General features: G+C 52.5%; 1 protein-coding gene across 1 annotated transcript; it reads left to right on the top strand.

Annotated features, from left to right (window-relative positions):
- Positions 1–113: 113 nt before the first annotated feature.
- Positions 114–3,969, top strand: LOC122371712 (mitochondrial GTPase 1-like). Its single transcript, XM_043348276.1, has 2 exons — positions 114–169; positions 2,631–3,969. Exon 2 carries the CDS (start codon positions 2,723–2,725, stop codon positions 3,758–3,760), a length of 1,038 nt encoding a protein of 345 aa, XP_043204211.1. The 5' UTR covers positions 114–169; positions 2,631–2,722; the 3' UTR covers positions 3,761–3,969.
- The last annotated feature ends 9,544 nt before the right edge of the window (positions 3,970–13,513 follow it).

The following is a 13,513-nucleotide window of genomic DNA, read 5'->3' as shown; positions in this document are numbered from 1 at the left end:
TGAACCCTTTTTTCCAATCTTTCGACTCTATTTTCGAATTCTAATGACGTCATCAAATAGATGAGTAATCTACCTTTATTCTAGTTGCCTTCTCAAAAGCTGCTTAGCTACACACACACAAGTACACTAAATATTGATATTGATATATTTATATACACTGTGCCAATAGGTAGGTATGTGGTTTTGGTTAGTGCTAATTTTTCTAATCCTTGTGGTTGGACGCAAGAGCTAAGCTCAAGCTGCTATGCGCCCTAACCCAAAACAACAACAACAACATCTAATCCTTGTGAGGTTGCTGTCACAATTTGAATTTTGGTACCTGATACAGCTGTGACCTTTTTATTGGTGGATCACCTGCTTTTATGCAGTTTTATAGGCCTAATTTTTTCTTTGGAAAACATACGTCAGTATTCAGTACGTTCCAGTTCTGCTGAACCATACTGCAAAGTATGGCTCACAGGCCAATGGCCTGGGCAATAGGGTGCACCATCCCGAGTTCAAAATCGCACTAACCCTCCAATCATAGCTGGAAAGTCTGCCTTTAAGGACGAGAGGGGCTGAGCTGAGGGTCCGGAAAGTCTGCACCAAGTCCTTAAGTGACCAGTCCAAAATCTGCACTCACACTGAACTCAAAGTAATTAGCCCGCGCCTTGCATGCCAGTGGTGTCGACTAGCCTCTACCTGGGTCACAGCAGGGGATGACCTAGGTATGTGATTGATGGGACCACCAGTGCTTGCTGGATGCAGAATATCACTACCATCAAAATAAGCACACAAATCTATCTTTAAGGAGTGGGCCAAGGGGGCATTGCTACTCTTGGCAATTGTATCAAGTGACCTTTTGGCCTGACCTTGAGCTTGATCCATGCTTAGTAGGACATTTATGCTCATGGAGTATTTTCACAGCACCTTTGACTTTTGAGGTCACTTTGGCTAGGCCAATTGTTAAGCAAAAGCCACTGATTTCGCCAATTACAACCTTTGTGCAGATAACCCAGAATTTGACCTTTGGCCTGATATTTACCCAAAAATTGACCTCAGTCTTAAGAGTCAGTATTCAAGAGTGCTTTGGGAAGGACTCGTGGCGAGCTCTCAAACGCTGCCTCGTGGGGCTTGAAACAACCTTTTCTTTGTTATAATTCGGGTCTCCAACAGCTTTTTTACGACTTTTGATGAAGACATGCTAGAGCAACGAAAACACATTGTACGTGTTCCTCGACGATACGGATCGAATGCTATGCAACATGACCTTTTTAGGGTCAAATTATGTTTCATTCGATACGTTTCGATGAGAGGATCACAATAGCCGCAAGATCAATGTCATGTCAGTTTTGAGTCAAAAGTTATTGCTGAAAAAAAAACGTAAAAGCGTAGCTTATAAGAATTTGTTTACTCTTGATAACCAGCGTGGCGGGGTCGTCTGAATATAAAGTATTCTTCCTCAATATAACGGAAAAATCTCAGCATGAGCGGCCCGGCCCGGACCAGCCTGTAACGCTTTTGAAAACTTACATATGTATATCTTAGCAATCGCTGCACTGGGCTGATTGCGGTTTGTTAGGTAGCCTCGTCCCTTTTACCCCGCAATTGACTACTACCTATTGATGCGTCTAGCCTCTAGGTGACCGTGGTGGCACGTGCCACCTGAAAAGTCAAGGATGTTCAAGGTGTTTTGCTGAAGCATCACTTTTGAGAGGCCTAAATCTTAGCAACCGCTGGTCCGCTGGGGTGATTGAGCTGAGGTCATTTTTGTTGGGTAGTTGCGTCTCTTTTACCAGATATCGGATGCTCTCGATGCGCGCGGATGACCCCCATTGCACGTGCCAAATGTAAAATGTAGAGGTGTCAGGTTTGCTCTTTAAAATAACTCGGCACTTACTGGAGCGATTGTGCTGAAGCTTGGCAAGCATGTAGATTGTAGGTACTCACCGGGCAATGCATATCCATGTCACGGATGGGGTTCTACTGCACGTGCACACGTGCAGGGTTCGTTTCCAGATCTCGAAAACGGCTGGGCCGATTGCGCTCAAATTAGGTACACGGTTAGGGACCGGCGAGTGGGGTGCCGTGCAAAAGTTAGTGGGCCCAGTTTGAGCGTGCCATGGTGCCGCTTCCAGATCTCAAGAACGGCTGGGTCGATTGTCTTCAAATTTGGCACATCGCTAGAGGCCAGCTGCTAGGGTGCAGTGCACACGTCATTTGGAAGTACCCCATCCCACTTGCGCACGTGCAGGGTTCACTGTTCCGCTCGCTCAGTCGTTTGTCGCCCTAAATGCATCTCACTGATGCTAAGCCTTTTATTATATGTCAATGCTGAGAGGTTTCCAGAAAGGGCGTTAAAAGAGCTATCGAATGCGCTTTTCCGCGGCGCTAATCGCCACGCTATGTGTGGGTCGCTCTTGATTGTAAAGGTGTGCATACATACATGCATACATACATGCATATATGCATATTGCATGCATACATACACACATACATACATACATACATGCATACATACATACATAAAGATAGCATTAGTGCATCAATGCTCTCATTTGCTATGCTTTCTTACTTATACGTGCTCAAGTTGGCAGTGTGTGCCTTCTCGTTTGCACTGAGTTCCTGATGCCGGCCTCGTTTTCCCACAGCTCTGCCAATTCGAGTACAGCGCCACACTAGTCGGCCTGTGAGGAGCGTTCAGTGCGCCACCGGCGGCGTCTGAGGGCGGTGCTGCCCAGCCATGGCCGGTCTGCGCGCGCTGGCAGAGGGTCTCCGGTGGCGGCGGCCCGGCACCAGGCCGCTGGCCACGGACTCACTGCGCGTCCGGCAGCAGTTCGAGCCGCCGCCACCAGAGGCGCTGCAGTGGTTCCCCGGACACATGCGCGACGGCTGGCACCAGATGGAGGCCAAGCTGCGCGCCGTCGACGCCGTCATCGAGGTGCACGACGCGCGCGTGCCCCTCTCCGGACGGAACGCGCGCATCGCGCAGGCGCTGGCGGCCCGGCCGCGCCTGCTGGTGCTCAACAAGGCGGACCTGATCTCGGCCGAGGCGCGCCGGCTGGTGCGCCGCCGGCTGGAGCGCGACTCGCCCTGCCCGGTGCTGTTCACCTGCTGCCGAGACCAGGCCGACGCCGGACTGCGCGGTGTGGCGCGCGCGCTCGCCGCCCTCATCGCCGGACAGGAGCGCGCCGCGCGCGCCGACGCCCGCGAGTTCAACTGCATGGTGGTGGGCGTGCCCAACGTCGGCAAGTCGTCTCTCATCAACGCGCTGCGCAGCGTGCACCTGCGGCGCGCGGCGGCCACGCCGGTGGGCGCGCGCGCCGGCGTCACGCGCTCCGTACTGACCCGTATCAAGGTGTCGGCGCGGCCGCTGATCTACGTGCGCGACACGCCCGGCGTGCTGGAGCCGCGCCTGGAGGGCGCCGAGGCCGGCCTGCGGCTGGCGCTCTGCGCGGCCATGCAGGACCACCTGGTGGGGCCGCGGCTGCTAGCCGACTACCTGCTCTACTGGATGAACCGGCGCGCTAACCACGCCTACGTGCCCTACATGGCCGTGACAGGGCCCACGGACGACGTAGACCGGCTGCTGGCCAGCAGCGCCGCGGCGCGCGGACGCTACGTGCGCGTGCGGGACGTGGCCGCCGGCGGCGTGCGGCAGAGGCCGGACGTGCGCGAGGCGGCGCTGCACATGGTGCGCGGGTTCCGCAGCGGCGCCTTCGGTCAGCTGCTGCTCGACGATGACGTGTTGGAGGAGCGAGCGCCGCCGCCGGCCGGCTGACAGGGACGCGACCCTCCGGTGATATGGTGCCTGCGTCATAATGACTCATGTGCAATCAGGTCAGGGTAGACTGGGCATTGTCTAGCGCGAGTTTTGTACTGTACTTTTGTGATGTTGTTTATTGTGTATGCTTGTTCTGCTTGAAGTGAATCATGACTGTACATGGGCTTGGAACCCTGAAAATGTACTACAATATAACGTCACTTGCATTTTAGCGTGTTGCCTACGTGCGCTTTTGCAATGCAACTTGATATCACAAAACCACAGCGTAAACATGCCTTTTATCTCACAGATACGGCTCTGTCGCACACGGCAAAGCAAACACCACGCTATCTCGTTCCGCGATACGAGGCGCTGTGGTAACGTCAGCCGCCGATTGGTGAATCGCTCGTTCGCCGCTCCCCCTATAGATGGCAGCAGCGGGCGGAGCGGGCTGCCGTGCTGGGATCGATTGTCGCAACATGGCAGCGCCCTGCGAGCGGCGTCGGACGCCGGCCGACGGTCAGGGGCGCGAATCGTCCGCCGCCACCGCATGGTAGTGCGCCGGCCGTGCTCTCCGCCCGAGTGGGGACATGTGAGCGGCCTGCCGGCCGGCAGGGGACAGCGTCGAACCAGGTGGGTGCCGGGGCACCGCGGGGGGACCGGGGGCGGGCCGGCCCAGCCGCCGGGGGACAGTGAAAGTCGGTAGCTGCCGGGGCTCCTGGGCTGAAATGGTTGGCAGTTTTCGACCGCCGATCTGTGACGCTCATGGCAGTCGGTGTATTCAGGGCTAGTGTAACTGACGGGGGATCGGTCGTACCGCACCGACTGTCCCCCCGGGGCAGGCTGTTTACTCGTGGTGCAAGGTATTGACCGGTCGGCTCAGAGTACACACCGCGCCGCTCCACCGCTGTGGGCCCTCGCCCGTACCTAGCAGCGAGCGATGAGGGCTACTTGTCCACGCTGGGTTGGTCAGGATACCCATCCCCATAGCGCCGCTCCCCGGCTACCCTCCCCTCCCCTCCCCATCATCGGTGTCCAGCTGGTTTGCGGTGAACCGCTCTCGCCTCGTCGGTCACGGCGAGTGACGCTACCCGTGGCCTGTTCGGGTCCCCCTAGCTGATGGCTCCGAGGCGCCCAGGTAACAAAGTCTAAGCTGCGTCACGTTCCACCGTCCTGGGTCCCACAGTGTAAAATCCCAGATCCCACAGTCCTAGGACCCCTGTCTTAGACCCCACAGTCCCAGGTCTCACAGTGAGGTTCCCCGTCTCAGGTCCCACATTGTCAGGTCCCAAGTCCAACAGTCCCAGGTCCCAGAGTCCCAAAACCCATAGTCCCAGTCAGGTCCCACAGTCCTAAGACCCACAGTCCCAGGTGCCGTAGTACCTATCACATCCCACAGTCCTAGGTCCCACAGTCCCAGATCCCACAGTCCCAGGTCCACAGTCCCAGGTCCCACAGTCCCAGGTTCTATTATACAGTCCTAAGACCCACAGTCCCAGGTGCCGCAGTATCACATCCCACAGTCCTAGGTCCCACAGTCCCAGATCCCATAGTCCCAGATCCCATAGTCCCAGATCCCATAGTCCCAGATCCCATAGTCCCAGATCCCATAGTCCCAGATCCCATAGTCCCAGATCCCACAGTCCCAGATCTTATAATCCCAGGTCCCACAGCCCCAGATTCCACAGTCCTAAGTCCCACAATCCCAGTTCCCACAGTCCTAAGTCCCACAATCCCAGTTCCCACAGTCCCCGCTGTCACAGTATTACATCCCACAGTTCTAGGTCCCTTGCCCGTGGTCCCTCAGTCCTACGGTCCCAAGTCCCTCAGTCCCAGGTCCCACAGTCCCAGGTCCCACAGTCCCAGGTTCCACAGTTCCAGGTCCCACAGTCCCAAATCCCACAGTCCCAGGTGCCGCAGTCTCACGTCCCACAGTCTTAGGTCCCATAGTCCCAGGTCCCATAGTCCCAGGTCCCATAGTCCCAGGTCCCAGTGTCAAGAGTCCCAAGTTCTTCCAGTAGCTGGTGATACCGAGTCTGAGTCCCCCAATGGTTAGCCCAAGTCTGTGCACTGTGCAGTGTCAGCTCACCAGGCACAATTGCACCAGACGGGACAGCGAACGCTGTCGTAATAGCACTCTCGGCTAAATCGAATTTCCAATTATCGGGTAATGATGTTGAGCGTTTAGCTGGGCTCGGCGGCACCCCAGGGTTACCCGGCCGCCGGCTGCCGGTGAGCGCTGAGGTCCATTGCTCGTTAACCGCCGCGGCCGCTCTGTTGTTTTTTCCGCCCGAGCTCTGGTCAGTCGGAGCGCTGTACCGTGACGAGCTCACCTGACCGGGCGGCGGCCGGCGCGCGGTGCGTGCCCGGACGTAGCGTGCAGGTGTAGTATTGACTCCTCCGCCGGCGCCACCCGCCGGGCGCCGGGCGCCGCGGCTGGCACCGACAGGTCGATAGCACGCACTGGGCCGACCCCACTGACCCCGGCCGGGTCACAGGGATGGTCACAGGACTGACCCGAGGTCAGGTCACAGGGCTCACCCTCTAACGGGGTCACAGAACTGACCCGAGGTCAGGTCACAGGGCTGACCCGAGGTCAGGTCGTAGAGCTGACTCTCTAACTGGGACACAGGACTGACCCGAGGTCAGGTCACAGAGCTGACCTTCACCTGGTCACAGGACTGACCTGAGGTCAGGTTGCAGGGCTGACCCGAGGTCAGGTCACAGAGCTGGCCCTGGCTGGGTTACAGGGCTAACTCGAGGTCATGTCGTAGAGCTGACCCTGACCGGGTCGCAGGGCTTATCCTGGGCGGGGTCGCATAACTGAACCGAGGTCAGGTTCCAGAGCTGACCTTGACCTGGTCACAAAACTGACCCATGACTGGGTGACGGGACTCACCCATATCTGGTTTTGACATATCTGACACCAGGTCATATCCCAGACTTGTCCCGAGGTCAGGTCACAGACCTGACTCGAGATCAGGTCCCAGAGCTGACCGGAGGTCAGTCCGAGAGCTGACCTTGGCCGGTTCACAGAGCTGCCGCTGCCAACGGGTCACACTTCACAGAAGCCCTGGCAGTGTCACTGTCGGCGGGACCGCCCGCGGCACTGGGGCACTGAGAGGAATGGTCGCAGAAGGGACCTTAGATGGCTTCATGTCACCGACCATGGACCAATTGACCGTAGGTCGTACTTTTCTAAAGGTAGGGTTGACCTTACTCGTAGAGTGGGCCCCACATCTGACCCTGGTCGAGTCACAGGTCGTCGGACGAGTCGAACGACTGAGTTGACTGAGTCACAGGGCTTACAGCTGACCGTGCCCCCCCCCCCCCCAAGCCCTAACTTGCCCTGATCAGTGCAGATGACAGCTTAGAGTCGCCGAAGCCACTCTGATCATTGATCAATTCTGGTGGGTGGGGAGCTCGCTGTTTTGCGCTGTATGTTATACTCATTACTCAGATCACAGTATGCTGTTGGGTTCGTTGCTGACGGGTCAGGGCCGGGACAGGTCAGTAGGTACTCTTTTCCGACATCTGACCGCCTCATGTCCCCTTTCAGCTAACGGTCGGCCGGCGCGCGGCACGTGACCAAGATGGCCGCCTTCGTGGCGAAACAGATGATGGGCAGTCAGCTGAAGGCCGTCAAAGGTGGGTTCGAGGCGGGGATGGATGCCGGGGGCAGCTGAAGGGATTTCTCGGAATCCCTCGGAAAAGTCGCACAGTGTTCCCCAAAAGCTCATGGCAATAACGCATTACTGAGGAGTGAGGAGCGCGTTACCACGGGGGTCTTCACCCCCGGGCGCCGGCTAATGCAATGAAGTCGTGACTTTTATGCACCCACCCTTCAGTAAAGCGGGAAAAAGAGTACCTATCCAGAGCTTATATACCTACTCGTTGTAACTGTTTCATTGTTCTGACGGCCGGGCCAATAGGTTCTATATTTAGATGCATCGGTGAGTAATTAATAATGCCAGGATAATGCATCTTATTCAACCGATAACCGATCTTGAACAACCTTGCTTCCGTCCTTCCATAAGTGCAGGTTGCTATCGATGGTTTTATATGGACCATTGGACCATATTATAAGCTAGTGACAGCTAATATATTTCCGCCGCCGTGAATAACCCTAAGGAAAGTGGAAACAAAGACTAACAGCTCGTGACAGCTATTGGTATCGGCTGAACGCGTTGTCGAGCTGCCGCTATTATTCTGACTATCCCGCCGGTAGGTATTCGATGCCCATAGTCTGATGTAGGAGCGCACTCGAGCTGGTATTCAGAATATGGATGTTCACCTTGGGGCTGCGGTCTCGGCTGCGTTAGTGTGGGACCTCTGTCGCCGTCTGCCGGCTAGTCACCACCGATCGCGCTGCTGTGAACCACGTTCTTCGCTGGCTCCTGTCGCCTCTCCCTTAGACCCCTATCGGCGCCCCCCCCCCCCGACCCTTGGCCTTGTCGGCCGAGGCGCGATATGACGTGCCGCCGGTCCGTCCGTGGGCCGATGTCGCCGCCGGTCCGACTACGGGCCGATGACGGTCTGTCGGGCCGATGACGGCCTGTCGGGCCGATGGTGGGTCGCCGGGCCGATGACGGTTTGTCGGGCCGATAGCGGGTCGTCGGGGACGCCGGGGACCGCCCAGGTCGGGCCGGCCGACCGTCCTGGAGGGCGGCCAGAATCGATGGCCGCCCCGGGGCGGGCGGGCGCGGTGGACAGGGACGCTCGCTGTGGAGACCGGCCCGCTGCGGGAGGACCTGCAGCACTCAAACAGAATCAGGTCACTCATGGTCTTAGCAAAGGATTCGCAAATCACAGGTCCAGAAAAGGCTTCAGTAATGTAGAGACATGATGTTGAAATATTAAATTCGACATAGATGTCATCAGTGACCTACTGCATGTGACAGCACTTCGAGCCACATTCCTACTTACGCAACGTGCAAGGAATTTACGCGGTCTGAATCTGGACGTGCCTATTGAGGTCTGCAACACACGCCCTCGGCTACAGAGTGCGATTGGCGGCGTTGAGCAGGTCAGCGCCTGCTGGCTTTATTGCTGCATCTGACGTGGCGGGGTAGGTCAGCACTACATATGTGCCGCCGGCCGGGCGGCTGCAGTGCTGGCACCGGCTGTCCGACGCCAGCGGTAGCTGGGGTGGTTCGTGTGGCACTGCGCGATCGTAAGGGCAAGGGGCAAAGGCAATTTGCAATTTGCAATTCTACAATGTATCTAAATTGCACGTATTTATGGCGTATTTCTGAATGTTTTTTTTATAATCAAATTATCGAATGAAAATGCAACATCGACCAGCATTTCTGAGGCGTGGGACAACATGCTGTCCAATGTCAGTCCTCGCTTATATCCGCCCTCTGCTTTTGTTGGCCCGCCCTCCGCTGATGTTGTTCCGAGTTCCGCATTATGTTGTTAATCTCTTTTGGCTGTAAATCATGTATGGGAAACATCTGCCAGCCCTTGTGCCAATAGATAATTTAATAAATTTTACCCTAGCTTTTAACAAAGGCGCTGCGCGTCGAGCCTTTGCCCTCGATGTTTTTATGAGACAGCCGCGGTGAAATTTATCGAATTTCCCCGGCTCCGACCACGAAAATGTGTATCTTCAGACCGAGACAAAATCAGCTTGCAGGCATATAGAGATAAGCCTCATTATTTCATTGGATCTGCAGTTAATCTGAAGATCCTTAGACTGCCTTTAGTGTCAGACTGGCTCACCATTAAATACTTTAATGAGGGATAAAAATGAATGCTAAAACTTATCATGTGTGCATTCAAATAAGGATGAAATACCATAGTCAAACAAACTATATTGTAACAAACCAGCAGCCCACGAAGATTAAGCCTTAACCCTATTCCTGGCGGGCTCCGCCGGGACAAGAAACTGGCGGGGGGGGGGCCGATTCGGCCCCCCCTTCAGATCTCAAAAACTACACATCGCAGCGACAAACGGTAAACGGCATCGGATATGCACGGTCAAGATCTACAATTTTTACAAAGATCATTTTCAGGTCAGGTCAAAGATGACGTTACAGGGGTCAAAAAAAGTCAGTCAGTATGTGCCAGAATATGTCGCACGTAACTTGCACCCAAGATAGGCGGAGTGATAACTGGCTGTGTTTAAGCCATCACGCACAACCTAAAATGCTCTCTTCGAAGATACTGGAGTCGATCCCCGTTGCAGCTCAAAGTGCTGGCGGACCTTACAAAGGGCCGCCTGCACCGCCTCTGCCTGTGGCACCGGAGCCGACACTTGCTCAGCGAGAGAGGTCACCTGCTCCCCTGGCAGTGGTATCGGAGCCGACATCGCCTCTGTCTATGGCATCGGAGCCGTCCTCTGGCCGGCTAGAGGAGTCAACTGCACCGCCGCTGCCTGTGGCACTGGAGCCGACCCCAGGCCAGCCAGACAGTTCACTGGCACCCCTGGCAGTGGTATCGGAGCCGACAACGTCCCTTCCAGTGGCACCAGAGCAGCGAGAGAGGTCGCCAGTTCCGTCCCTGCCCGTGGCAAATGTGCCGGCACCGCCCCTACTAGTGGCACCGGAGCTGACCATTGGCGAGCCAAAGGGGGAGCTGCCGAGATCTGGTTCAGGGGACAGGGAGCAAGTAGAACGGGTAGAGGGTTATAGTGGTGGTTGGGTAGGTGATGTGTTTGACCGCGTTGCCTCTGATACTGCAACGGATTTTACAGGGCATACTGTCCATAATGCTCACTCCGATTCGTTACCTGGCCCATCGTTCTTAGGCGTCACACTGATGGACGTTATGGAGGCCATTAGGCTCATGCAATTCAGTATAGACCAACTTAGAAATGAAATACGGGATATTAGGATGAGACAAGAGGGTATTCGTAGAGAAATTGCTCATAAGAACATGTCGACGGTAACAGAATGCGCAAATGGGAACGATGAGTCACCAGGTGAATCGTTGCCTGCTGACAACCAAGTAGATCGTGAAACATGGGTAGGGTCTGAAGGTGCTACCACTGATAAATGTTTGAGACCAGGCCGGGAATGCACCGGAAAGGATCTGAATGTCTCCAATGTTAGGTCCAAAGGAGAAGGTAGAAGTGAAACGGAGGAACCAGAGGTTATGGTTTATGGAGACTCCAGGGTTAAATTCATGGACAGAGCCTTTTGTGAACGTAACCGAGACAAACGCATGAGGGTGTGCCTGCCGGGCGCGAAGCTTAAAGACTTATCGGACAGGCTCCCTGAAGTAATGCGGGGTAGTGGACCAAACTGTGTCGTTATTTTGCACGGTGGAGTTAACGACGTCGGTAGCACCTTTTCGGAGGAACTTATTGATACCTATAGGATGGTGATTACGGAAATGGTTAAATCAGGCAGAAAAGGCATAATAACTAGCATTCTCCCCAAACTTGGTGCTGGAAAAGAGTGGTCATCTAGAGCCATTGGGATTAATACAAGGGTTAAAAAATTGTGCAAGGAGAACAACATAGGGTTTATCGACTGTTGGGATGATTTCTGGGACAAACAAGAACTGTATTCGATAGATGGCTATCACTTAAATAGAAAGGGCGTGCTCCTTTTGAGCGAACTCTACGAAAAGAGGGTACAACAGGGAAACTAAAGAGGTCTAAAGGTGAGGAAGACAAAAAAGCAAAGGCCATTGACACGTCTCTAAAATGTTTGTACACAAACGCTAGGAGTATAAGAAATAAATTTGGAGAGCTGCAACTTTACATGGATTCTGAAGAGCCTGACTTAGTGATTTTGACCGAATCGTGGGTTAGTGAAGGGTTGTTGGGGGATCGCATCAAAGATTATGAGGCAGACAATTATAATCTGTTCTCCTACCAAAGAACAGCGAAGGTAGGAGGCGGAATTCTTATATATGTGAAGAGGAATCTTAAGGCTATTGAAATAGACCGTTTTGTTAAAAATACTAATATTGAGGCACTCTGGATAGACATTTCCGTGGATGATACTTCAACAAATAAAATCAGATTAGGTGCATTCTACAGACCCCCTAATCAATCGAAGGATACAGATTTAGCTATGATAAAGGAGATAGAGAGCGGAATTAGTCAAAGGACAATCATTATAGGAGATTTTAATTTGCCAAAACTTATGAGTACAAATGCAAACTGGGAATCGAGGCTTTTCAGGGAAAACTTTGAAGAGCTTTTTTTGACACAGCATGTTGTCCAGCCAACTAGAAATAATGAAATACTTGACCTAATTTTGACTAACGGCGAAAACCTTATCAGAGACGTGAATTCAGGCGAAAGCATTGGAAATAGTGATCATGTGCTTATCAGATTCAGCATACAGGGTCAAGTACAGAAAAGAAAGGTTACATTACCGATCATGCCCAATTTTGCCAGAGGAGATTATGATGGAATCAGGGCATTCTTTCAAACCATTAAATGGAGAACTATGTTAGAAGGCAGAAATGTTCACGGAATGTGGGAGTTTTTCAAGAAAACACTCACTGAGGCTCAAAATCAGTTTATTCCTATGAAAAAGCAGCGTGGAGGGAAGTCCGCAACACCTATTTGGTTTAATAGCCTGGTACGACAACATTTCAGTGAAAAGAAGGGTGCGTTTCGCAAAATGAAAACCAACCCATCACAAGAAAATAAGGCTAGTTATATTTCAGCCAGAAGGAGACTTAAAAGGAGTATAAGAAAAGCAAAAAGAGCATCAGAGATAAATCTAGCCAATGAGTGTGGAGGTGATTTGAAAAAGTTCTTCGGTTTTTATAAATTTAATAAACATGATTCAAGGATTGGACCAATAGAAAGTCAGCATCAGGTTTACCATGACGATGCCGACAAGGTTAAAATATTCAATGACCAGTTTTCGAGCGTTTTTACTGATGAGTGCCTCAGGCAGTTTCCTATAAATGTACCTGAATCGACAACACACCCTAAACTTACAACTATTTACCTGTCTGAGGATGACATAACTAAAGCTTTGTGTAATCTTAAAGCAAATAAGACAAGTGGTCCAGATAATATTAGCACTAGGGTCTTAAAAGAAGGAGCAAGAGAATTATCTGTTCCACTTTACATTATCTTTAAAGAGTCATTAGAATCAGGTGAAATTCCTGGATTGGAAGTGTGCGAATGTCATTCCAATCTTCAAAGGTGGAAACAAAACTGTAGTGAGCAATTATAGACCAGTAAGTTTAAGTTCGGTCGTGTGTAAAGTGCTAGAAAGAATCATAAAACGTCAAATAGTTGCTCATTTTGAGGAACACGAGATTTTACTTCCATCTCAACATGGTTTTTGTAGTGGACGCTCCTGTTTGACAAACTTATTAGATTTCCTTGAATATTCGACAGACCTTTTGGACAGGAGTAACAGTGTATCAGTAGTTTATTTAGACTTCAGCAAGGCATTCGATAAAGTTCCACACAAAAGACTCTTGATCACATTAGAGCGTCATGGTTTAGACGGTCCTCTTCTCAAATGGATAGGGGCCTGGCTAGTAGGTCGCAGGCAGCGAGTCATTCTAAATGGCCATCAAGCTGACTGGAAAGCTGTCAAGAGTGGTGTGCCTCAGGGAACTGTTTTAGCACCATTGCTTTTCATTATTTTTGTAGATCTTATAGACTCTGACTTAACAAGTAACATATGGAAATTCGCGGATGATATCAAGATAGCTAAAAATATTACTTCAGATGACGATAGAAGAGCACTACAGGCGGACTTAGATGCTCTTTTAAAATGGAGCAAGGAATGGCAGATGGAATTTAATGCTGATAAATGCAAAGTTCTTCATCTGGGAGTAAAA

The sequence above is a fragment of the Amphibalanus amphitrite genome, unplaced genomic scaffold (assembly GCF_019059575.1).
Source record: "Amphibalanus amphitrite isolate SeventyFive unplaced genomic scaffold, NRLGWU_Aamphi_draft 001271F_arrow, whole genome shotgun sequence".
NCBI classification, from domain to species: domain Eukaryota; kingdom Metazoa; phylum Arthropoda; class Thecostraca; order Balanomorpha; family Balanidae; genus Amphibalanus; species Amphibalanus amphitrite.
This window is presented reverse-complemented; position numbering and strand designations above follow the sequence as displayed.